The 24,567-nt window shown below is 38.4% G+C and overlaps 2 protein-coding genes across 2 annotated transcripts in view; both read left to right on the top strand.

Annotated features, from left to right (window-relative positions):
* Positions 1-1,639, top strand: part of hibch (3-hydroxyisobutyryl-CoA hydrolase) — a 34,879-nt gene extending 33,240 nt beyond the window's left edge. The window contains exon 14 of the mRNA XM_051905590.1: positions 441-1,639. Within this exon, the coding sequence (XP_051761550.1) occupies positions 441-556 (116 nt within the window). The 3' untranslated portion in view covers positions 557-1,639. The remainder of the gene's footprint in view (positions 1-440) is intronic.
* Positions 1,640-9,028: 7,389 nt separating this feature from the next.
* On the top strand, positions 9,029-13,031 carry mstnb (myostatin b). Its single transcript, XM_051905591.1, has 3 exons — positions 9,029-9,540; positions 10,320-10,690; positions 11,699-13,031. The coding sequence occupies exons 1-3, from the start codon at positions 9,165-9,167 to the stop codon at positions 12,077-12,079; spliced, it is 1,128 nt and encodes a 375-aa protein (XP_051761551.1). The 5' UTR covers positions 9,029-9,164; the 3' UTR covers positions 12,080-13,031.
* Positions 13,032-24,567: the final 11,536 nt, after the last annotated feature.

Genomic DNA, 24,567 nt, shown 5'->3' with positions numbered 1-24,567 from the left:
TTATGTTACATATTTCTGGAAATGGAATTTCAATCATTCATCTAATTCCTTTCTGGAAATACCCCATGTGTCGATGATAGCATGTTTATCGGTAATTCATATTTTTGTTTTTTTAAAACTACACGAGTTTGTTTGTTTGTTTTTTAAAATTTCATTACATTTAACAATTTAAATTCAAATTACAATTCCACATCCTGTTTGCTTCCTCAATTCAATTTAAATTCAGGAACTGAATTGAAATTTCTGAATGAGTTCATATGAAAAAATAGAGCATTGTATAAGCATTATATAATCTAATATTGTCTGTTAATGGTAATAATAATAATAAAGTGCTCTTACTTGTATGACATTCATGGCCACCTCCACTCACCTGACTAATTTACAACCCCAGAATAAGGTCAATGCATAACTGACAGATTTGTTTTCCTGTCTACTCGCAGTTCTAATCGATAAAGACCAGAGTCCGAAGTGGAAACCTTCTACCCTGTCCGAGGTCTCAGAGCAGGCTGTAGAAGAATGCTTCAGCTCCCTGGGTGAAAAAGATCTCAAACTATAGAAACTCCCCTCAAAAATCCTGCAAGTTGCTTTCATAAACCTCTGAAATTTATCAAAGAAATCTGCATTGTTATATCTGTCAGCAGAACTGACGAATGCAAAAATAATTCTGCTGCTTATAGCTAAAGCAAACGTTCCTCTGAGACTTCTGCAAAGATCTGCTGATCCTTGTGTTGAAATGAACAATGCTGGTTTCTTGCGGAAATTCAGAGGTTTAGAGAGTTTTCTTTTCTCCACTGGGAAATGGCATTTAAAATAAGCTAACAATTGAGAGCAGCCTAGTCATATTTTAAAGGAAAAGTTCACCCAAAAATTCAAATCGTGTCATTATTTACGCAACCCCATTTCAGACATTTATGCTTTTACTTTTAATTTTTAATCTTAGAATTTTGAAGAATCTTCATGCAGGTTTTTATATAAAATGAACTAGAATAAGGTTCTACAAATATTCTAATTTTGTGTTCCACAGACAAAATACCAGCATACATATTTGAAATGACATGAGGGTGAGTAAATAATGACAGCATTTCCATTTTTGGGTGAACTATATGACAATATGAATTTACAGCAGACTTGTCAGGGTGAGGTGTTGGGAATCAGATCTTGCATACTTCATTCTTAGAGGTGTCATTTTCCTCCATACTGTGTAATCATTTGTGTAAATCCTGTGAAAAGAGAATGGCAGACAATTATTTTTGCACATTCTGCAATCCATGATTAACCTTGACAACCTTAACACATACCCTGGTCACGATTCAGTTTGGCGGGATTAAAGTATTGTCATGTGGTGCATGCAGTATGACTGCCATTAACCACAGTGTTTACTACACAAGCAGTTCCACTGGCCTAGACTATAAACGTATCTTGTTTAGAATAAATCTGAATGATGTCGAGACAACTGTGATGCCTTGAATTCAAATGATTCTCCTCTGCTTTGCTCATATATCTGTGGATGTTCATAAAATGTGTGTGACCTATATTTGTGCAAAAACAAAACATAAAAAGATTGTTTTTGATTTTGATAGCAGATGTCATAAAATTTTAACATGCCCACAGTACCTCTCAATAAAAAATAAAAAAATAATCTGATTTTCTGCATTCATTGAGCTAATTAGAAAATACTAGGGATAGAGTTCTGCCCTAACCCTAAGTAGTAAAGTTAGACACGCCGTTTGTATATATGAGGGGCTTTTGCACCGGAGGAACCTTTTCACAGTTCCTAGAACTATTGGCTGAAGTACCCGGATTTTCACTGCAGGAACTAGGAACGATTTTAGTTTTAGGAACTCCTTTTGGGGGAACTAAATTAGCTCCTACTTCAGAGTAGGGTCTAAACCAGGACTATAGGAACTATCAGTGATTGGTCAAACGCAGGTCAAACACCGGCACCCGGCATTTTTAAAAAGCTGTGTAAACATATTTACTTCACAAACATGGAAAACAGCAATGGCAGCATTTACCTGTTGTCTGCAGGGTTCTGTTCTTTTCTCTGCCTCGATGATATGTAATACTGAAAGTTGTCATAGGAGATTTCGTCTCTTAGCCCCACTTTTTACTGTTTCAGTCGCATAAATTCTGCATTTACATTCCATCTCCATTATCACGAAACCTACGACACACAACAAACACAGCTTTGATCACGGCATCCCCCATCCACCGTTTTTTAGCGTTTGTAAATGCCGCGCTTAAAGACGCCGCTGTCGGCCGCTTCAGAGTTCATATTCCCGGTGCGAATGCAACCAGGAACATGGCCCAGGGGAGAAATTAGTTCTCGGGGGAACTATCCTAGTGGCTAGTTCCTATAAGTGAGTTCCTAGAACTATTCGGTCCGAAAGCCCCTATGGTCATGAATGTTACCTCAAATCGTATGACATTTTGTGTAGAGGGTTAAAATTCCCATAGACTTGCACTGAAGGAGGGACCGAAGGACCATATGATAAAAGACATTTTTTAAAGTTGTTCTGTCATGTTACAAAGTTATGTGATAAATATGAAACAGAAGAAACTGAAAGAAGGTAACAGCTGAGGTATCGAGGAAGGCCGTTGTTTTATTTATTGGCATTGCAGTGTTTTTTCCCTTTTTTTTTTTTAGGTTACAGAACTGAGATTGCACAGATTACAGGTAAAACACTTCTGTCTGAAATATACACTGAAATATGAAAGACAACCATTTTGGTAAGAATCATCAGCACCTCATCAAACATTTATGAGATGGAGATCTCAGGAGAAATCAGCTTGACAGTACAAGCTGGTACAAATGTAGTCTGACTGCAGTGTATTTATTTATTTATTTATTTAATTCATTTATTTGAAGCATATTTTTCTGTGATACATGATCGCACACTTTTATTAGTTCATCCTAAACCAAATATGACCTAGTTCTATTGGCCTATTATAATTAAGGAAGATAAGGAGAGTAATGAACACCATGAATCATGTACTGATTGTTCTTTGAGATACTGAGATATACTGAAGTTCTACTCTGAGCACATTAAGTAATGTGCTGAAAGGCCTCGTAAAATACAACTTTAAGTCCTTCTTTTATATCTTATGATTTCACTCTGCATTTATGACTTTCTATGCAAAAGTATAATGGTCAAAGTGCAGTCCTTGCTCCTTGCAACAGGCCGTAACAGTGACTACCCACTTTTTCAGTGGCCTCGGTTCTGGAAGTAATTTTCTCGTTCATTTTCTCCATAGGGATTTGAAAATGGTCCTCAGTAAAGAGTTTAAAGCCATGAACCAAACAGCCAGCTCCAACAACCTTTTATTTGAAGCAAAAAAAAAAAAAGTAATCTGAAAAACAAGACAAAGGTACAAAACTGTGAACCTAAAATTTTAGGTTAATCACAACATTTTCTGACATATACAAAAATATAAGTTTTTTGTGATATTTATTTGATTACAGGATTCAAAATGCTTTATGGGAGAGGGTGGTCACTGGCGAGTTCCTTCAGAACAGATTTTCATGGTAACCTTATGATTATAAGTAGATCCTTCCCTCTGAATTTAAGTTTTTTTTTATGTAGTTGAAAACACACTGACTTGTGAAGAAGCATATATCATCAGTTAACCACCTCAGAGCTCAGGTAGATTTTAAAAGCTTTATACATTTATCATTAAAAATCGATCTCTATGGAGAAAAATAATGTGATTTTTACTTCCAGAACCCAACTGTTGCACTCTATTGATCTGGAAATCATTAAAGGGATTCTGGCTACCTGACAGCATGGCACAAGATCCAGAAGTGCCAATATATCCATCAATAAAAAGCATTGGTGAGCAGCTGTTAAAACACTACCAGAAGAGTAATTGTGCTTGTATTAACGATCATTAAGGACATTGGCGTGTTTGGTCCCCAGTCTGAATTTTTTCTTTCTCTTAGTGAGGGGTTTGGCAGTCTTGGTAGCAATATGTAATTTTCAGTTTCTTTTTAAATCTTCTTAGCCTTTAAGAATTGCATATTTGATCTGCACAGAAAAAAACTTAAATTAACAAAATTATATAATGGCTTGATACACAAATTTTGGGATGGATGGATATAATCCTTCTGCTCGAATGTATTCTCTCATGCCATCATCATGAGGATACAGGATGATCTTTAAACAGCTCTAAATCTAAGAATGTGTCATTGATAAACAATGTCTGGCCATAGTGACCACAAGGTCGTTGATTTTGTACCAGGAATTACAGTTGACACAGCTGTCATGTCAAAAAAAGGTTACCGGTGAAGTAATGTACACCTATTGATCCCTAAAAGCCAGCACTGGCCCCTTAAAGAGAAACCGTGACCCCTGAGCGGATGCTCTGTAAATGTGTGGTAACATTTACTGTTGTTCAGCAAAATCCATGGCGAAAATCCAGTCATTTAAATAGGTGATTGAGAATTTAATCTGAGGGCGAAAGGTTTGCCCATGTAGATTTCGCTACAGGTACAGTTGGTCACTCAGATTCACTACGTTGACCAACAGAAAGCTGCTTGGTTTGAAAGTGACTTGGATTGAAGTGGTAACAGACAATGAACCTTTTTCACAGAAAGCCAATGTGACCACACCTTAAGACCGATGGATGGATGGATGGAAAATAGAAATGAGGTACTGTCTGATGTGCTGAGCCACATAAACATGAAATACTAAAGGCAAAAAGATGAAGTCTATAATTAACATGGTTGGAAAGATTGTGGCCTTTGGACAATTTCAGGGACTCTCCAATTAAACAACTGGGCTTTGAGGGTAAACAAGAGACATAAAAAGATGCAGTCTTGTATTATAACAGCTCCATGGCCATTTCTTAAGAAAACCTCTTCCCGAAATGACATGATTCTCCACTGGCCTTCATTTGTTGATCTGAAAGCTCTCTTTTACAGTACATACAGGAGAGGAGTGAGCCAGACCAATCCAATCTTATTCCACACAGTTAAAAACTTATGGCACGTCACACTCAATGTAGGGGATGTCACTGTACCGGCTGTCCACCTCTGCCCATTGTTGTACTGCCCGGGCCACAATTTCCTCTGAGAGTCTTTGGGCATAGTCCAGCAGTACTGGATTGACCTGCACTGAGTCCTCCATGGAGCCGATCTCTGAGAAAACTAGAACGGCTTTATCTCCTTGCTTTCCTGACTTGCCATCCACTTTCTCCGATGAGCTGGCATTCTGAGTAGGGTCGCGGTGCTTGGATTTCATGCATCCCATGATATAAATAATGTAGCATTGGTTTGAAAGCAGTGAGGCGAAGAGATGCAAAGATGGCCTGATACAGAGGTTTTATTCCCTTGGTTGACAGTTTATAGGGTTTTGTATGGGTAAGAAGCTAGAATGTAGGTATTTCTGTACAAAGTGTAGTTGAGACACTCCAGATGGTCAGCCATGATGTATAGCATTCTCACACTTGCCCTGTGTGAAGAAGACGCATTTTTTAAGTGAGTTATTGCTTGTCTTTGCCTGGCTATATATGTTTTCATGATGACTATTTTTCACAGCGTCTTGGCAACCTTGTCCATGACACTGTAATGACTTGATTTTCACAGGAATGAGGATTTCTTTAAGAGGCAGTATAAAGAAAAATATATAACTGCAAGTGCTTATAGTATAGTATTAAATAGTATTTAAATAGCATGTAGTACGTTGACTAGATATGCTATTTATTAATGATGGCAAGTCCGACTAATTTCCGTGAATCCACTAAATCTTTTTTCTTTTAAACCAAAGAAGAGCCATTTAAAAAGATTCAGTGGTTCTTTTTACGCGAACGCGTAATAACGTCAAGTGTACCGGAGGTATGCGTTTCAGTTCAATAATATATTATCATATGGTACATTATGCTATCCATTACGGGTTTTCTATTTATAAGCGTATTTAGCCCAGTTCAGATTCAGCTCATAAAATAATTTAAAACCTTGAACAATTTGTATTTACATGGAAACACTACTACAATTCATTTATCTCTTTGCTAAAAGAGATAATAAAATGCTATAAAACAAACTCTTATGTATAGCAAATGCGCATAACCATCGCGAATGAATAGTGATAACGTTTTATAGTATGTTTAATTTGTAACATATCTACTAAATCTGCTTTTCTCTTTAAACATTTGTTGACTTGAAAACCTCTCGGACCGATTCAGTTCGATTTTCGAACGCATCGTTCAGACTGATTTTGTGAACGGGATCAAACTAATCATTCAAATGATCCGACTCAAAAGAACGATTCGTTCACGATTCGGACGTCTATAACAGTTGGCCATTTATCTCGTGCCTGCCTCACGAAACGCTGCTCCTGAGGACAGCTAACAGACTTCTCCTCATAACGAAAGCCGGTGGTTCACTCCATTTGCTGCTATTACACAGATACCAACATCGATAGTGTCTCATTTAAATATAAATCGCATTCTGTGAGAAATAGTGTGTATTCTATATCTACAAGCTATTTTAGTCGTCCGTAAATATTATAAGAATGTTGTTATTACTCTCGGTAGTTATTTTCGAATGACTCATTACTCGTTACTCAAACCCGTTGTATACATCATGTGCATCAGCCAAGGACAACCGACAATCGCTGTCTGCAATTCTGAAGCGATCAACAGTTTAATAACATCATGATGGATTATATCCTTGCTGCAGTGTTATAGCCAGGGTGAACGAGATTAAAATTCCAGTTTTGTCGTTTTTCTAGTAAATTCCATGGTCGTATTTGTGTCAAGAAAGCTTCAAGGTCAAGTCAAAATGAGATTTCTGATTTTTAAAAATGCACGATGATCAGTTTTTGTAATCTAACGTTAAAAGTGCACATTCCAGTGATATAATCAGTGTGGGTACATACCCCTTCGGACTGCAGGCTGCAAGCGTCAATATTATGGATATAAAAATCGAAGAAATCGTTTAATCCACATCGAAATGCGTTATTTAAAAGGAAAACTGCGATAAATCCACACTAATAACAGGCAGAAGCGCCTTCCTCGTCACCAGTCTCGGTTACTCCAGAGGAGAATGAGAAAGCATGTTGATGAACTTGCTCTTGTAGGATAAGTCGGGTCAGAATTCAGCATGTGCGTCCAGAGTCCACATATAATGATGATGATAACGTTTCAGTTTCATTCCAGTGACAGGACAGCGACGGAGCTCGACAGCGCATTAATTTTGAATTCCTCCCTGTTCATTCAGACATGGCCGTCTATATGACTGAATTTGCAGCTGAGAAATTCTTTGTTTCTGGTACATATTTAGTTGATGCTATCCTTGCCTAAACATTTGTTTGTAAACTGGGTAAAATAGGTTACTGCAACACGCAGACACAGGTTGCGCCTCATTGTCTTTTTAAATACAATGTCGCCACCTAGTGGGATGAGTGTTTTCCTTACTATAGATAGACAAATACTGCTTCCCAAACTTTTTCATGCTAGGAGGACCCAACAGAGATGTATAATGTAGCTGAGAACCACCAGAAACTAGTGAAATATGAGAAAACAAACGCATTTGTTATCTTGTCATATAATATATTTTTGTCATAGTCTATGATGATACATGATTCAGTAGTTAATTCAGTGAATGTTTCACCAGACTAGTAAATTGTGAGATTTTATGCCCAACAAAGAAGCTGTTATATAAACAATAATTCCAAGATCATTTTATATTATGTTATGCATTATAATAGCATAATTTAAATTTTTAAAGAAAATATATATAAATCCATTAGAACTTCATCAATAAAGTTTTCTCAGCGTTTCCGTTTCAATTATTTCCGTCATTATCTTACTTTCACAACCGAAAATATATTGCGATATTAAGTGATATTACGTAAGGGATAATGCCCTGTCATCGATCGGCTCATTATCGCAAAATGTTTCCAGACAGGGTGATCAGACGCCAAGCACAGTCTTGTATGGCCCCGAAAGAGCTATTTTGCAATAATGACCGGATGACCGCACATTATCTCGTTAATTATACCGCTACTTGCCTAATAAATAAATGGACATAAAATATTGGTTTGAGTTTAAAATATTTTATTATGTGAGAAGGAGAAACTGTGTAATGCATGTGAAATCGGTTTTCATGAACAACAGTCAATTTCTACAATCAGAATCAAGTATTCCAAAGCGCCGTAATTTTTAATTCATGATCCAACACGTTTATGTTTCCTGATTTAAATTAGAAGTTGTAGAAAAAATGTTTATATTTGTGTTTATTATGTTTATCTACCTTTATATGTATAATTTTACTAATAACTCGCACTGTGAAGAATTCAGGACGTGATTAACGCGTTTTACACAAGTCGTTCCACAAGATGGCGCCATGTCTCTTACCCACGGATCTAAACAACTAAATAAGCTGCAACTATAAGGGAGCGTGTTAAGCAAACAAAATGAATTGTGATTATTCAATATGCCTATGTTAGTGTTAAGAATTACATACGTAGTGAAATTACTTTGCGTTGCATTGACAGAAGCTACGTGAATATTATCCAAACGCCTCTTTTTCAAATACCACAAGAAAAATGAGAGAGGGAAATTGAATGTCACAAAGGCAGTGTTTGAGAACATACTGTCATCTTAGCAACAGTTATTCACATATATAATTCACATGTTAGGGCTACCAATCACATTTTACCTACAATATAAAACATGCTGCTCATGTTGTCAAGTATCAAGGTGCCTTATTTTGCAATGTACTGTTTTTATTATTAAAACAAATATTCTGTTGCTTATTATTTTCTATACATAAATATCACGTAGCCTTTGCGTTATGCGTCAGTTGCGTTTGACCACATACACACAGTGAGTATCCTGGATGTGAAATATTATAATAAATATGCGTATGTTTCATATACATGTGCATAATTTGCATTCAAGTTCAACTGGTTCCTCCACGAGTCCTCTAAGATGTGTCATACCTCTTTAAGAACTGCGAAAGAAGTCCAGCTCTGTCCATTAGGTTTATTGTTGCCAGCTCAGCCAATCATTGAATCTTACGACACAATAGAGTGGCCAAAGTTGCAGTATAAAAAGCCTTGCCGAATTTAAGCATGACATCTACTTGTCCGGTGCGTGGTGAGGTTCATTTCCATAGCAAATCAGATCAAACATAGCAAACATCCTCTAGTACGCCTTGGAACATGCATTTTACGCAGGTTTTAATTTCTCTAAGTGTATTAATTGCATGTGGTCCAGTGGGTAATGGAGATATAACGGCGCACCAGCAGCCTTCCACAGCCACGGAGGAAAGCGAGCAGTGTTCCACATGTGAGTTCAGACAACACAGCAAGCTGATGAGACTGCATGCCATCAAGTCCCAAATTCTTAGCAAACTCCGACTCAAACAGGCTCCAAACATCAGCCGGGACGTGGTCAAGCAGCTGTTACCCAAAGCACCGCCTTTGCAACAACTTCTGGATCAGTACGATGTTCTGGGGGATGACAGTAAGGATGGAGCTTTGGAAGAGGATGATGAACATGCCACCACAGAGACCATCATGACCATGGCCACAGAGCGTAAGGATTGTCTATTTCAAAGATTCATTCATGTAAATGTATCCTCTTAACAATGGACAAAGAATATGTCTACTTGGAGAGACCCTTTACGCAGTCTTTGTGCCCAAGCCAGTTGCACTCACAAGGCAGCTATTGGGCATAAAATGCACAGTTACGATGTATAAAGACGATTTCTGTTTTTTGAGGCTTTGTGCCCCTCTTTTCTCAGCCTTGCTAAAGCAATTTTACGCACGCTGAACATGGAAGCGCGGCAAAAGCGCACCAGCGTCGGTCAGAAGAAAATGTTTTCACCTTTACCACACGTGATAGGCTATAAACTGTAGTTTAAATTGGTTCATATCTTAGCCAATCTTTAGGTTAAAATGTGTAGCCTATGATGTGTAATGCCTTTTATATGTACTGTCTAAATATAGACATTATATCTGTAGCCGATCCATTCGTTTTTAAAGGCGTCTGCAATGCCGTATATGACTTACATGTCTTTTTAAAAAATAAAAAAAAAAAATTAAATAACTACATATATACAAACTATAAAGGCTATACTGTCGATCAAAATTTTGCATATACATGTCTCCTTTATGTCTGTAATGTATTCGATTTTGTGGGCGTAGTCAACGTTATTTCTTTAAAAGTTATTTTTTTCATTTTTTTTCTCTATTTTTTAATTTATATCAGTGCGTCATTTCATGGACCGCTTTAATAGGCTAATAAAACTGTCACTGAAAACCAGTAGATCCCGTATAATCACTCTGATTTACTTTCTCTTCTTTGTTTTTCAGCTGACCCCATCGTTCAAGTAGATCGGAAACCGAAGTGTTGTTTTTTCTCCTTCAGTCCGAAAATCCAAGCGAACCGGATCGTAAGAGCGCAGCTCTGGGTTCATCTGAGACCGGCGGAAGAAGCGACCACCGTCTTCTTACAGATATCACGGCTGATGCCCGTTACGGACGGAGGAAGACACATACGAATACGATCCCTGAAGATCGATGTGAACGCAGGAGTCACGTCTTGGCAGAGTATAGACGTAAAGCAGGTGCTCTCGGTGTGGTTAAGACAACCGGAGACCAACTGGGGCATCGAGATAAACGCGTATGACGCGAAGGGAAACGACTTGGCCATCACCTCAGCTGAGGCTGGAGAGGATGGACTGGTGAGTTGAGCTGTTGTGTTACCAAATGTGCGTTTTTTACACAATACAACCGCTTTTAGACAGAGCTATGCCAGCAGAAATTGACAATATCAAGAAATTATATGGTCTAGTTATACAACATTTTGTTTTAAATCAGTAATCTCCCAAAAATGTATGCACATTTTTATTAATTGCATGTTTCGGAGCGCACAACAACACCACAGAATTTAGAGCTCGAAGCATTCGGGACCCGATACCTGAATGAATGATTCTTTCAACCCGGTTCTTTTGAGTGAATCAAAAGCGAACAGCGCGACCACCGTAATTCGGTTTTAGAACTAATGATTCTTTTGACCTAGTTCTTGTAATGAATCAACAACATTCATCACCTTAGTACAGTCCGATTCCCGAACCAGTGACTCTTATTGGCCGGTTCTTTTTCGTGAAAACACTTAAGAATCAATGGAAACGGTTACAGAATTAAACTGACTCAAAGAATCGCAAGTTACTTTCGCCATATCTGACTCGAAACAAACTGGGGGGAAAAAATTATGTTAAGGCTCCTGAAACTTAAATCAGAGTAGTTAGTGGTTGTTCACGTGACAACTGGTACATTATAAAAATAATGTTTTAGTTTTTTTAACATAAATATAATGCAAAGTGTGAGAATAGTCATTAAAAAAGCAAAACTTGTATTTCCTGTATTTCTGTAGGCCTACATTGGTTCTGCTGAAATCTAAAATGATCTGATGATTTGCTGGGGGCAGTAAATGCAATATGAATTGAATGAATTTCTTTTTTCTTTTTTTTTACTAGAAGAATCCTTAATGGCGCCATTAAGGAACGGGAATTGTTAAGTGGAATCGGAACCAGAATCATTAAATTCACATCTGTTTTGGCTAGCTGTAGCATTCGTTAATGGTTGGACAAAGCAATTTTGAGGTCACATGAGAGTTGTTGATAGCTCATAGATATGAAAGTACCAAGAGTAAACTGAAGCGCTGGTTCTTTGGGTTCTTTCTCTCACAGCTCCCCTTTATGGAGGTGAAAATCTCAGAGGGCCCAAAGCGAATCCGGAGGGACTCTGGACTGGACTGCGACGAGAATTCCTCAGAGTCTCGATGCTGCAGATACCCTCTCACTGTGGACTTCGAGGACTTCGGCTGGGACTGGATTATTGCTCCGAAACGCTATAAGGCGAATTACTGTTCGGGAGAATGCGACTACATGCACCTGCAGAAGTATCCCCACACCCATCTGGTGAACAAGGCCAATCCGCGAGGCACCGCCGGGCCCTGCTGCACCCCCACCAAGATGTCTCCCATCAACATGCTTTACTTCAACGGCAAAGAACAGATCATCTACGGCAAGATCCCCTCAATGGTAGTAGACCGCTGTGGCTGCTCGTGAACCAGTGCCCAGACAGGACTTGATCCGTCTCAAAGACCCGGACATCTGATCACACCACCCACCATCCATTATCAGTGCTTTCCGCAAGACACTGTGCAATAGAAGGACGCTCACTCACTCTCTGGGCACTGCTTCATTTGACTATGTTTTTTGTCATTTTCCTCTAAATCAGTATCTCTGCCACAGGAGTCCAATGTCACAAGGATATACTAAAGGAATGTCTACTGGCTGGACTTGGGAATGGACACTATTGAAATGGACGACATTCTCTGCTTTATTTCATGTTTTCACCTTGTCAGAATACTCTCATTAGGATACGCAGACAACATACAAAAATCGTATTATGCAACCACTCCAAAATACAATCATTTATATCTTTGCTGTAACAGCTGTAACCGGTGAGCTTGTTTAAGAAGAGTATCCAAGAGAAACAGAGAGGGACTCTCGAACATTGAACAGAGCTTGAATACAGTTATCTGACGCCAAGTTCCACATACACTGCAATAAACACACAGATCGAATTGTTAATCATAGCTTTTGTCCACTACTCATCTGTCGAACAGGCCTACACACTTGAAGTATTATTGAGATCGGCATTAGGGGAGAGAAGAACTTGAAGCAGAGTCGCAGTGAATGCGGTCTACACGTTGAAATGCGTTCGAGACAGAGACATCGGAACTGTAAGAATGAATGTTAATATCACGCTAACACTCTGTCTTCAAACCACACAGTTTGCACTATGGCAGACCAATAGAAAGAATTGGTTGCTAAAAATGTTGTAAAAACTGATTTTGATATGTTTGCTAATTGTATTGTATACTTGCCATTGTTTCCATTAACAGTTGCCTTTTTTTAAACCACGGTTAGTACATGTATAAGAACACAAAATAGCAAAAAAAGTGTACGATATAAATCTATGTATCTGTTCAAACAAATAAAGGTGCTTGCTTTATATGTTTAACTCTATTATTTCAAATTGCTTTACAAGAAAGGTTGAAACTGCATTGAGTTTTGAATCTATAATATCTGGAAACATCTCATTCTGTACTTGAATGATTTAATCCGATCGGTTGATTAAATATGGGACCTGATCAGGGGAAATCATTCCACGTTGTGTCTTTTTATGTACAATGTGTTTGGTGGATGAAGGGTGTTGTCCAAACTGTGTTAAGAGGTTCCTTTTGGGTTGAATTTACTATCATTTGACCTTTTCATTTGTTTTTCCCATAATGGCAGCAAGCTGCAGTGTTACATAAGCCCAAATTAACAAATCTCCCCTCGGAATAGTTCAGCGTGAGCATGCAGCAGAGTTTTCTAAAAGGACTTGTGCAGAAATGTTTTGACAGCATGGCTAATTAGACCAGGGCTTATTGGAGCCCTCACTTCCGTCCAGAAGAGGGCGAACTCAGCACTGCCGAGATCTGCTTCCTTTCCTGCTGTGAGTTGGACAGATGCCATGGAAACCAGGTGGGAACTGCTCTGAAATGAACAGAGGGCTGTGGGAGATTAAAAGTCCCTGAGCAATAACATTTCTTTCCACATTTGGGTTGAGATAATGCGCCGTGGATTCGGGATCATTTGCCACATACAGTTAAACGTGGGTTCTGAAAAGCCCGAACATCTCACATGAACGCTCTTGAAACTATCAATAAGCGTTTTAACATCTCATAATCAGGTGCATCCCTTCGTAATTCATCCTGTTCTATATGCAGAAGCATTCGTGCTATGAATCACGATCAGCAAAAGAATGATTGATTTGTTTTCTTGTGCATCTGATTTGCAACACCGTCCTTTGTGCCAGGTAACGGCAAGTGTATGATAAACAGGAACAGTAATGGTTTCCCTGAGTTGTTATATTTGTCACACGGGAAAAGTTTTCCTGGTCTCTGTGGTTTGACGGTTGCCAGCACATTCCCAGGTTGACAGGAGAGGAAGTGACTGTGAGAAAATGGGAAGGCAGCGTGGCTCCTCGGGGGACAGGAAACTCCGGGGGGAAACACATAGCTCATCTCAGTCACCAGGATTCCCCATATCCGCACGAGCTGCAGGGGAGCCGGGTAGAGCTGCGTGCACTCGGACAGGAGGGAAGCACCGTGTGCAAGGGGGAAGAGGGACAGCTGCCAGGTGTGGTCAAACATCTGCATCTTCACACTAATGTGCACAGTCTCTGGAGCAGCTGGGGAAACGCTTGGTTTGAGTAATGAGCTGAAAGTACACGCTGCCATCGGCATCAGGTTGAATATTGATGGTGAGGTTGAAGACAGGTGACCGATGATGCATGTTATGCTATTGACATCTCACCTGGTCCGTTGCTGTGGTAAACATGCACTTTTCTAATACCTGTCTGCCAAAAAGCAATCAAACGATGGCAATTTTTCATCTCAAGTTGACAGATGTCCTTCAGGTTTTGAACAAGAGACAAAATATTGTGAATCGTAAGATTATTCTAACTTAACAAAGATTCTAAAGTGTGTTTAATTACATTAAAATGGTTTTATGTTTCATATTTCAAGGACTTTTTTTAATTCTGGTCTAGTAAATATATACATGCACAGCTGATATTTTAACGGTTTCACCATAAATTAATAAACATACACTATTAATCAAACGTTCGGGGTCAGTACAAATACTTTTGTTACTCAAGGATGCATTAAATTAATCGAAAGTGGCAGTAAAGAAATTTAGAATGTTACAAAATATTATTATTTCAAATAAATGTTGTCCTTTTGAACTTTCTATTCATCAAAAAATGATAAGAATAAGGAATGTTTCTTGAGCAGCAAATCAGCATATTAGAATGATTTCTGAAGTATCATGTGACACTTGACTTGAGTAATGGCAGCTGAAATAAATTACATTTTAAAATATATTAAAATACAAAACAGTTATTTTAAATTGCAATAATTTTTACAATATTACTGTTTTTACTGTATTTTTGATCAAATAAATACAGCCTTTGTGAGCATAAGGGACTTTCAAAAACATAAAAAAAATTCTTACAGACTCCAAACTTTTGTATCTGTAATTTGGCTTGAAAAAACATGGCATAGCGTGATTTGTTTATCATTTAAACCGATCTAACTGATGCTTCTTGCTATTTTGACAAACCTTCATCTAAACCAGCTTTTTATATCATAGTGAGATATTTAAATCACCTGAATTTGCAAAATCAACAATCTTCAATAGACTACATGACAGAAAAGCAAATGTTCAGGTTTTCAGGTAAGGTACATAAAAGAAAACACATATGCTCAACTGAGTGGCGTAATCTGTAATGCCACAAGCCTTGAACCTTTCAGGTTGTGGGTTCGAACCCCCTGTGGCGCATGCCCAGACCACAAGAGGTACTGTGGCCAGAAATGTTAAGGGGCAGTTGTGGCCTAATGTCAGACTTGTAACCCGAAGGTCGCGGGCAGTGTTGGGGGTAACACATTACAAGTAACGAGTTACGTAATCAGATTACTTTTTTCAGGTAACTAGTGAAGTAACGCATTACTTTAAAATTTACAACAAAATATCTGTTACTTTTTCAAATAAGTAAAGCAAGTTACTTTTGCCATTTATTGACTGACACCTCTCCTGTCCCCATGTTGAGAGAAATCGGGAGGCGTTGTGTGTGCTGTGTAAACATGATGAGATATGTTATCTAGTTCTAGACTAAATGTGAGCATACATTTACTTCTCCTGCATCCTATTCTTCTGTATTCCAGAATGGCGGCACAGCTAAAAGGCTTGTTCGTCTGAAATGTTCTCTCTATTGTACAGGTGTGAATTTGCATTTCCTTCAGCCTCAGGATTATTTTTTTCACTATTTTAACAATCTAAGCGCATGGTCCGAAGCGCATGGCGCAAGTGCACTTAGGGCGTGTCCGAATTCATATTTGCATTTGCATTGACTTTAGACCAGGTTTTTGTTGGTCAATGGCGCAGCCTATTTCAGTTGCCTCAAAATAGCAACACGCCAACAATGCGCCAACAACACACCTCGTTTTCAGACCAGCACGCCCATGGGCGCAAATGCATTTGTTGGGTGTGCACAATGTGGCGCAGGACGTGAAAATGATAATTGCGTTGGGCTGAAACTAGTAAAAAACACTTGCGTCGTGCCTGGCGCCGCGTGTATGATAGGGCCCTTGGTGTAAGAGGGCCTTTACATTTGCCAAATATAGAACTTTTTTTTGTTATAAAAATACAATTTGAAATGCAGAGCACAAATTCTGAGTATGGGACACCATACACATCACGTCACTTCATTTTCACTTTATTAAACGAGACCTAATGAAAATGCATTTCCATCATCTGGCCCAAAACTCTGTCACTATGGCCATGCTTAGTGTTGAGCTCTGCACTGATCTCTTCTAATTCAGTCAACAATCAGGTTCTCTCAATGATCACGAGCTAAAGTACCTTTAATTTAATGATTAATCTAACATTTTGCAATGTAATAATCGCCTCGGTTTCCAAGGGACGTGAGATTCGAGTCACAGTGAACTTCTGCTCTCATCTGAAGAAAGCAATGAAAAGCAATAAAAGACACGAGCCTCGGGCAGATGGGCGCAGATGTGCAGCCACTGACGGCTGGTTGTCAGCGCCCCTGATGGATTTATCCAGCGCATCCACACTGGGCCTTGCCTTCAACACCACTTGTTTTTTCACTTAGCTGAGAAATCGACATCCGTCTCTCCCGAAACTCTATTGACCCTTGTGGAATCAACATTTGATTAATTACATCGTAAAGCTTCCGGACGTCGAGGACGGGAATGTGTCCTGTTTTAGCAATGTGTAACTCAAGATCACATTTGGGCTGGAATGAGTCATTCAGCAAGATTTGTCCATAAGTCTAAGTTCATTTACAAGGCACCCTAATGACTGAAGTGGAAAAGGTCTGTGGCAGTAAACCATATGCCCCCAGGAGACCAATGACTGACAGTGATGGAGGATAGATGCTCCTCTGAGGAGACTGTGAGATGTCTGGATCATTTGGAAAAATGGAAACATGTCCCTTCCTGTGTCATCACAACGCCTGTGAGACAGCTGGATATGCAGGAATCAGAGGTGTCTTGTCATATGGAGAAGCAGTTCTGCTTTGTTTTGCAATCAAGGCAATAATGTTTCTATCAAATATTGTTCAAATAAAATATTGCCCATTGAAATCTATCTATATATCTATCTATCTATCTGGACTTTGTCTCTCTATCTATCTATCTATCTATCTGTCTGTCTGTCTATTTGGACTTCATCTTTCTTGACTATCTATCAATATATCTATCTATGCATAGGTAACCCATCCACCCAGAATGCCTTATAAATTGACGAGCAGCACCCTAGCAACCACTTAGTAAACATGAGGCTTACCTTGTTCTCTGATTCTTCAGATCCGTTTTGACAGTCAAATCTGTAAGACACATAACAGACTATGTTAAGTTTTGCATTACACAAAACTGTAACACCAATTACATACAGTTTGGATAGGGAATAAGAAAAGCCCCATTCCAGCACATAAATCTAACATTTATAAAGTCTCTAAGGACAACATGAAAACCGCAGTCGGTCATTATACAGTGGATGCTGCCAAGTACCACAAGCCTCATAGCGAGAGCATTAAAGTGGACAGTATGCAGTCCACCAATATAAGGCAGCAGCAGCAAGAATGCATGTTTAGAAGAGTGGACCCACCTACTGTGATCACCATATGGTGACACACTTGATACTAGTTAAGAATACAGTAAAATGGGTCATTATAACTCCATACATTTTCTGTGGAAAATTCTAAACAAATTGTGCTGCATGGGTAAAAATGTACTTTATCTGAGTTTTGGATTTGTTTCCAGAGCTAAAATTTGACAGAAAAATGTGGACTCTTTAATGTGCAGGTGATTTCAGCTCTCAAGCAGAATGATAATATCTACCCAGGCCACATGGACATCTGTCTTCTGAGCCACAATGTTTCTAAACCTTCGACCCCTGTTGCAGAGGCACTGGAATGGCATTTGGCACGCTCCCTGACCACGATGTGCAGTCCATCTCATGCCAGACCCTCCTACAGTACTCTCCTTCTACCAGTGCCAGCTGCTCGCTCTTCAATTAATGGATGCCATTTGACAGCTAATTGTATATACTATTAATGTACAACACGTTTTGGAGATTTGCACTTTGGTTGCGTGCGAAACGTTTGGTTGAAAGAATAAAAATGGCGTCTGAATGAACAGTTGAAAGCAGTGGAGAAAGTTGTAGAGCAGCTGTCGAATTAACACACTAATATAGTGGGATTCATTTTATATTAAAAAAAATAAATAATAATAATTATAACCTCTGCCATATAAATAAATGTTGTATATGGGATTTTCCTACCCTTGGAGCAATTCAGGCTTAGTCCGCAATCAGAACCGTTTCAGCTGTTACTAACGTCACAGGCAACATGTCTAGTGTGCGGATTATTTTAGTCTTTTAGCGAACCTAACACAACCTTCAACTTTCTTAAACACGTTTTAAAGAAAAAAAAAAAAAGTTTATTTGATAATTTTGTGATATACAAATCTATAAAAACGTGATAAAAAAGACAATACTTGATTTTGTCGATATAACAACGGACACCGTTAGCCATCTGTTGCCATGGTTACGTCCGGCTACTCGTTTGTGGTTCTTGTGTTCATAACCGCTAGATGGAGCTAAACAAAACGAAAACAAAGGAAGGATTTTCGACGAGGTTTTCGTTTTTATCTTGAAACTGCATCCGACGCTGAAAGCCAGAGGTTGCGTCCGATCCGAAATCGAAAACAGTAGGCCTATGTGCCAAGATCAGTATTCATAAAAGAGTAGGCAAAAGTACCCGGATGACCTACTACTTTCGGTGAGATTCTGAAGTGTGCATATGACGAACACTTTAATATCCCATGTGGCCACAGGAGAGTATTTATGAATTGCAGTAAAGCAACACAACTGACGCTGGTAGGTCAAATGATAATGACAAAATGGTGACTGTAGTAGTAGCTTAGCCATATCAAAGACTATAGAATAACACAAGACGCGTCACTCGTATTGTTTTGAATGGGACAAAGTGCAACGCGAAAAAAAAAAAAAAAAAAAAAGTGCAAAGCGCAATATGGCGGAGTAAGTCCCGCCTTCTAAATAAGAGTTTGGTAAAATCATCGCGTCACTTCAGCGGCCATAGAGTACCCCAGGGATGACGTGTTTTTGTAGGCAAAACCCGGAAGCGAGTTAGCATTTTAGGACTTCCGGTTCCATCACACCGAAGTCAATGGGTTTTTGCTAAATCGCCTGAAATAAGGTCTGTGGTTAACAAAGCCTCTAAATATTTTCACATTTTGATCTATGACATAAAACACACCAGTTATAACCCGCTTGTGATTTTTTAAAACCTTTATTGTGTCTTTAAAAAAGGCGGTTGCTAACAAATTGCTAAAAGGGACTTCTTCCTTTGGCGGGGACTTTAGACGTCATCATGACAAACAGGACATTTGGACAGCATTTCTCATGAAAAAGTGGATAAGTATTCATACACAGCGCAGATCATAATCAGCGAGCATGTTTTTAAATAAAGTTTGAGGAAGCTTGGTGGTATTGACGTTGATCCGCGACCATGGTGTGCTGTAGTCCGTTTATAGCCTACTGTTATAGCCTACTTTTTATATCTGACCACTCTATTTAGGCTTCAAAATGTATAAATGTTGTGTTAACTTGTAAAGATTATCTTGATAGACAAAACGTGTAAGTGTCATAACCCTTTGTTAAACACAGAGTTTATTTTTTGCGATTTTCCAAAAGTCTATGGGAAAAATGCATAGGCTTTCGATCGAGGGAACCCGTGCGCCGCTGACTTCCAGGTTGGCCTACAAAAACACGTCATCCCTGAGGTACTCTATTAGAAGCTCCGGTTCTTATAGAAACAGTCAGACTCGCGCCTCCTAAATGAGGCACAAGAGACGCGCATTTAGGACTGCGCATGCGCATTAGCTTGATCCAGTCTGAATAACATTTTTTTTTTGTCATGGTTCGAGCGTTTAGAAACAAAATTTATGAGACAGTTGTCAGATTTCATTGGTGATTTCAAATATGAAATTTAATCGAAAGCTTGGCAAACAGCTTTGGAGAATTTGATGTTTCCCCTTTCAAAGAGATAGGAGCTGCACTTGAATGCCCGAGAGGTGTTTCAAAGATGGCCGCCGAGTTAAATGACTTGTCTTAAAGGGACTTTGGCCATATGTATCTATGATTCATACTACACATATTCATACTATACGTTTTTAGCAGTCGCAACTATATGTTTAGTATACTATACATTTTTAGCATTAAATACTTATTAAAAATAAGTAGGCCTACTAAAGAGTATGCGATTTTGGACACAGCCAGAGAGAAAGCAATGCAGCATTTTAAATCCCCCTGAAATCAAAATTGAAGTTTTTTTAGCTTTTAGTATGAATATGTTAGCCTTAAAGTTATGAATAAGCTGGTGGGTTCCAAAACAATGACAAAATTTGCATTTAGGAGATATAAGCATCCAAAACTTACAGGCTCTCACTTCCGCTAAAATGGATCACGGATTTTTATGACATCACATCACACTAAAGTTTCTCGTCAAATCTTCGGTCCAATCAAATGCTGTCTAGAATCTGAAGTCCCGCCTTCTCCTACACTCTTACAGACGCTGGAGCAGCGGCTGAAATCGGTCACTTGTTCACACATTTACTAGTTTCTACATGATGAATGGCACATAGTGCACTATATAGAGAATAGGGAATGATTCAGACAGTGTAAATATGCTTTCCTTTGACGCGAATAAAGTCCGTTTTCACGTTAGTGTCACATGAACTGCCACAACACGAGCAGTCTGCTCTGGTCCAGAGACACGAGAGCACAGAGTGGATCATGAGCGAGTCGGCACAGACCACAAAAGGTATCGGAACCAATTAAATTCTGCACAGAATGCTGTGTATTAAAGCGATATAAAGGACATTCAGAGGAGAAACAGTTAGAGATTAGAAGGAAACTGAGGTTTTACAGAGTCTAACGGCTCTAGCCGAGCTGTAACATAAACAAAACGCTATTGGCTATTTTAAAAAAGGGGCAGGGCTGTTCGATATATCGCCCTGTCTTCCTGACTTTTTCAGTTGAAATTACGTCAACACATTGAATAAAACTGCGCATTCCAACACTCTTCAGTGGGCCTTTACAGACGCTAATCAACAATTAATTATGTTAAAAAGTGCTTGACCACTGTTATAAAATTAATAAATAAATTTAATAATTAAGATGTATTAATACAAATAAATATTTGTATTATATATGTATTTATTTGTATTAAATATGTCTACATTATTAAATATATTAATTTTATAACAGTGTTCAGGCTCTTTCTAACAAACATAAGCAAATTTATTTCAATTAATGTTAGGCTATATAGATCTATAATTTAAAATAAGATGAATTGCAATTAATTTACTTTATCAGCATAAAATGTAGTTAAATCAGTATTTTAATGATTAAATTTTAATGACTATAATTTATAGATGTCAATATTTTAAACGTATGATTTCTACTGCAAAATAAGCATGTAATCATTAAATATTAACAAGGCTATAGCTAATACTCACTTGAATTTTTTTCTAGCTAATTTGACGTTACTTTAGGGCACGAGTTCTACAGTTCCCAAAACATTTTGCTTTACCAGAAACATTTAGTCTTTTTTCAACTCATAAAATTCTGTTGGCTTGTGTTTCCATCTTAAGTTAATGGCTTAATGATAAAGCAGATTTCACTGCACCCAGGAGCCTTAAAATCTAATAGAGTTTTTCTCAATTGCTTTGGCACATTTTAACATTTCTTAACATTCTCTAAGCTGTAAGTGCAATTGTCACAACTGTTTGCTGGAACATCAGAACTCTATTGCATGTCTGCAAAATGTAAAACCTCACCCAAAACATTTAATTCAAAACCTAGTTATTGTGTCAGTAAATTTGTGTTATTCAGTGTTTTATTATCATGTGAGCCACATTGGTCAAAATTTTTAGATGTTTTTTTTCACCATGGAAATATTTGTTATATACAAATTTCATGATTTTTCTACATTTTTGTTGACACTGACCGCATTCTATACTATACATTATATAACAATGTCAGTTTTGTCTGTGTATCACACTTAGCTTTTTACAGTAGATACTGATTTCATCAGCAAAATTATTCAAAATGACTAGGAAAATTCAATAGTACACAAAAAGAAAATGAACATTTTTATTTATACATTACATTTATTTTGGTACAAATGTGTTACATGTTACATGTGAAACTTCACAGTTGCTTGTTCATTTTTACACACTTTATTAGCCTGTCTTCCCATAACGCCACCACCACACATTATATCTTCCTATTGCTCTCCATATATATGCTTCCAATCTTGATTGGTTGATTGGTAAGATTGCGATTCCTCTTTCATTACAAAGGCAGGCCATATGCCAACGAGAATTGAGCCAAAGCTATTCTTTCCTCAATATTTGACAAAAGGCATAATTGCCCTGCACACTTATAAAAACATAAGACTAAAATAATAAAATAAAATAAATTCAAATTGCTTTGTGTATACCACTGGCATGCTATACTAGCACTAATGAGCTCACATGTGCTGAACCTGAGCGCAGAGCCCACGTGGCAGTGAATCTGATCATGCAACGGCACTGCAACTCGATAGCACGTCTTATGATAATATTGTATTTAACATAGGGAAAGGTCAAACCACAGCACACGTTTTAGTTTTCACGGCCCTGTGCTGCGACTTCAGCACTCGCTCTCGTATAGCTGCAGGGTGCAAATTCTAAAAGCAGGGGAGAGGTGAGCCTCATTTCTCACTGACCCTTATTTGAGACTTCCATTAAAATTTGGGGTATGTTTGCCTGCTCTCTTGAAACTGCCAGGACAGCAGATTGGATCGGGCTATACCGTATATGCTTTGGATATGAATATCAGACTAATTAGTCTGGATGATCATCTCGAGAACATGTCACCCCCTCAGTTAAAAAGGTCACACTGGATTCATTTTACCAGCTGTCATTCATTTTAGGCCAAAAATCAGTTTCTTTCAGAATACTGCGATTGCAACAGGTTTTCATATTGCTTGATGAGCTGTGGTGTGAAAAACCGAGCTGATGGATCACATGGGTAATTTTGATGGTGTTCATTGCCCGAAGCTCCCCTGCTTGTGCCCCTCTTTGGCTTTACGTACAGTAACTGTGCACATTTTTCAGATCCAAAATGAAACGACACATGCTACGTGCATCTACTCTGAGCTATTTTTAGTTCAGTGATGAGGATTGAGAAAGGCCAGAGAAAGGAACCCAGCACCACACCCACCTGTTTTAATTTAGCAAACGGAAACATGGCGTAGTGCATGACTGAGCAAAATTTGCTGGGACAATGTAGACCACAAATAATAACGTCATGTTCATAATCTTGTGCTGAGTCAATAAGTATTGATGCTTAGTTACATTAGGACATTTAAAGGGATAGTTCACCCAAAAATGAAAATTATCCCATGATTTACTCACCCTCAAGCCATCCTAGGTGTGTATGACTTTCTTCTTTCAGACGAACACAGTCGGAGATATATTTAAAAATATCCTGGCTCTTCCAAGCTATATAATGGTAGTGAATGGAGGGGCCCGATTTTGAAGCCAAAAAAGTGCATCCATCCATCATAAAAGTAGTCCACATGGCTCCAGAGGGTTAATAAAGGGCTTACAACATACTGGATGCACTTTTTTTTTTTTTAGCTTCAAAATCAGGGCCCCAGTTCACTGCCATTATATAGCTTGGAAGAGACAGGATATTTTTAAATATATCTCAGAATGTGTTCATCTGAAAAAAGATAGACATATGCACCTAGGATGGCTTGAGGATGAGTAAATCATGGGATAATTTTCATTTTTGGGTGAACTAACCCTTAAAGTAGCTTTTATAAACATGCCTTAGAAAAAAAAAAACATTATTGATGCAAATCTTGAGACAAAAAAATGGCACTAACATATTTTAAGATATGTCAGTGCAAGTTGCTTTAAGTTACGACAGCTGAAACATGCGTTGTAGTCTGGGACTAGGCTTAAGCCTTGCCTGTGAAACTGGGCATAAATCCCAGATGTTTTGGGCCCAGCTTAACCTTGAGACACCAGAGACCTGTTTCAAAAGGCTTTTAGGAGCTTAAATGACAATAAAGACTAACATGTTTTCACAGCAGTGATATTTAACACAGAGCACATGTTTCTTGAGTCCCCGAGTTAAGGAGTGCAAGGTAATTGCTTTACAACAGCCGATTGGCAAAATTATGGCCGCATGAGGACATGCGACAGAGTAATTTAGCTCTGCATTAGAGGCTGAACTCAATAGCTCCGTTAATTACGTCTAACATTTACTCTCTCCTAAAACCAGCCACTTGCTGCCACAATTATTTCTGTACAGGGATCACTTTGAAACCAATACTGTGA

The sequence above is a fragment of the Ctenopharyngodon idella genome, chromosome 9 (assembly GCF_019924925.1).
Source record: "Ctenopharyngodon idella isolate HZGC_01 chromosome 9, HZGC01, whole genome shotgun sequence".
Taxonomy (NCBI): domain Eukaryota; kingdom Metazoa; phylum Chordata; class Actinopteri; order Cypriniformes; family Xenocyprididae; genus Ctenopharyngodon; species Ctenopharyngodon idella.
Note: the sequence above shows the minus strand (reverse complement) of the source record. Positions and strands in the feature narration are given on the sequence as shown.

Coding starts and splice junctions, on each gene's coding strand:
- mstnb (XM_051905591.1), top strand. CDS start 9,165: ATGCATTTTACGCAGGTTTTAATTTCTCTAAGTGTATTAATTGCATGT. Junction 9,541..10,319: donor CATGACCATGGCCACAGAGC/GTAAGGATTGTC, acceptor TTTGTTTTTCAG/CTGACCCCATCGTTCAAGTA. Junction 10,691..11,698: donor AGGCTGGAGAGGATGGACTG/GTGAGTTGAGCT, acceptor TTTCTCTCACAG/CTCCCCTTTATGGAGGTGAA.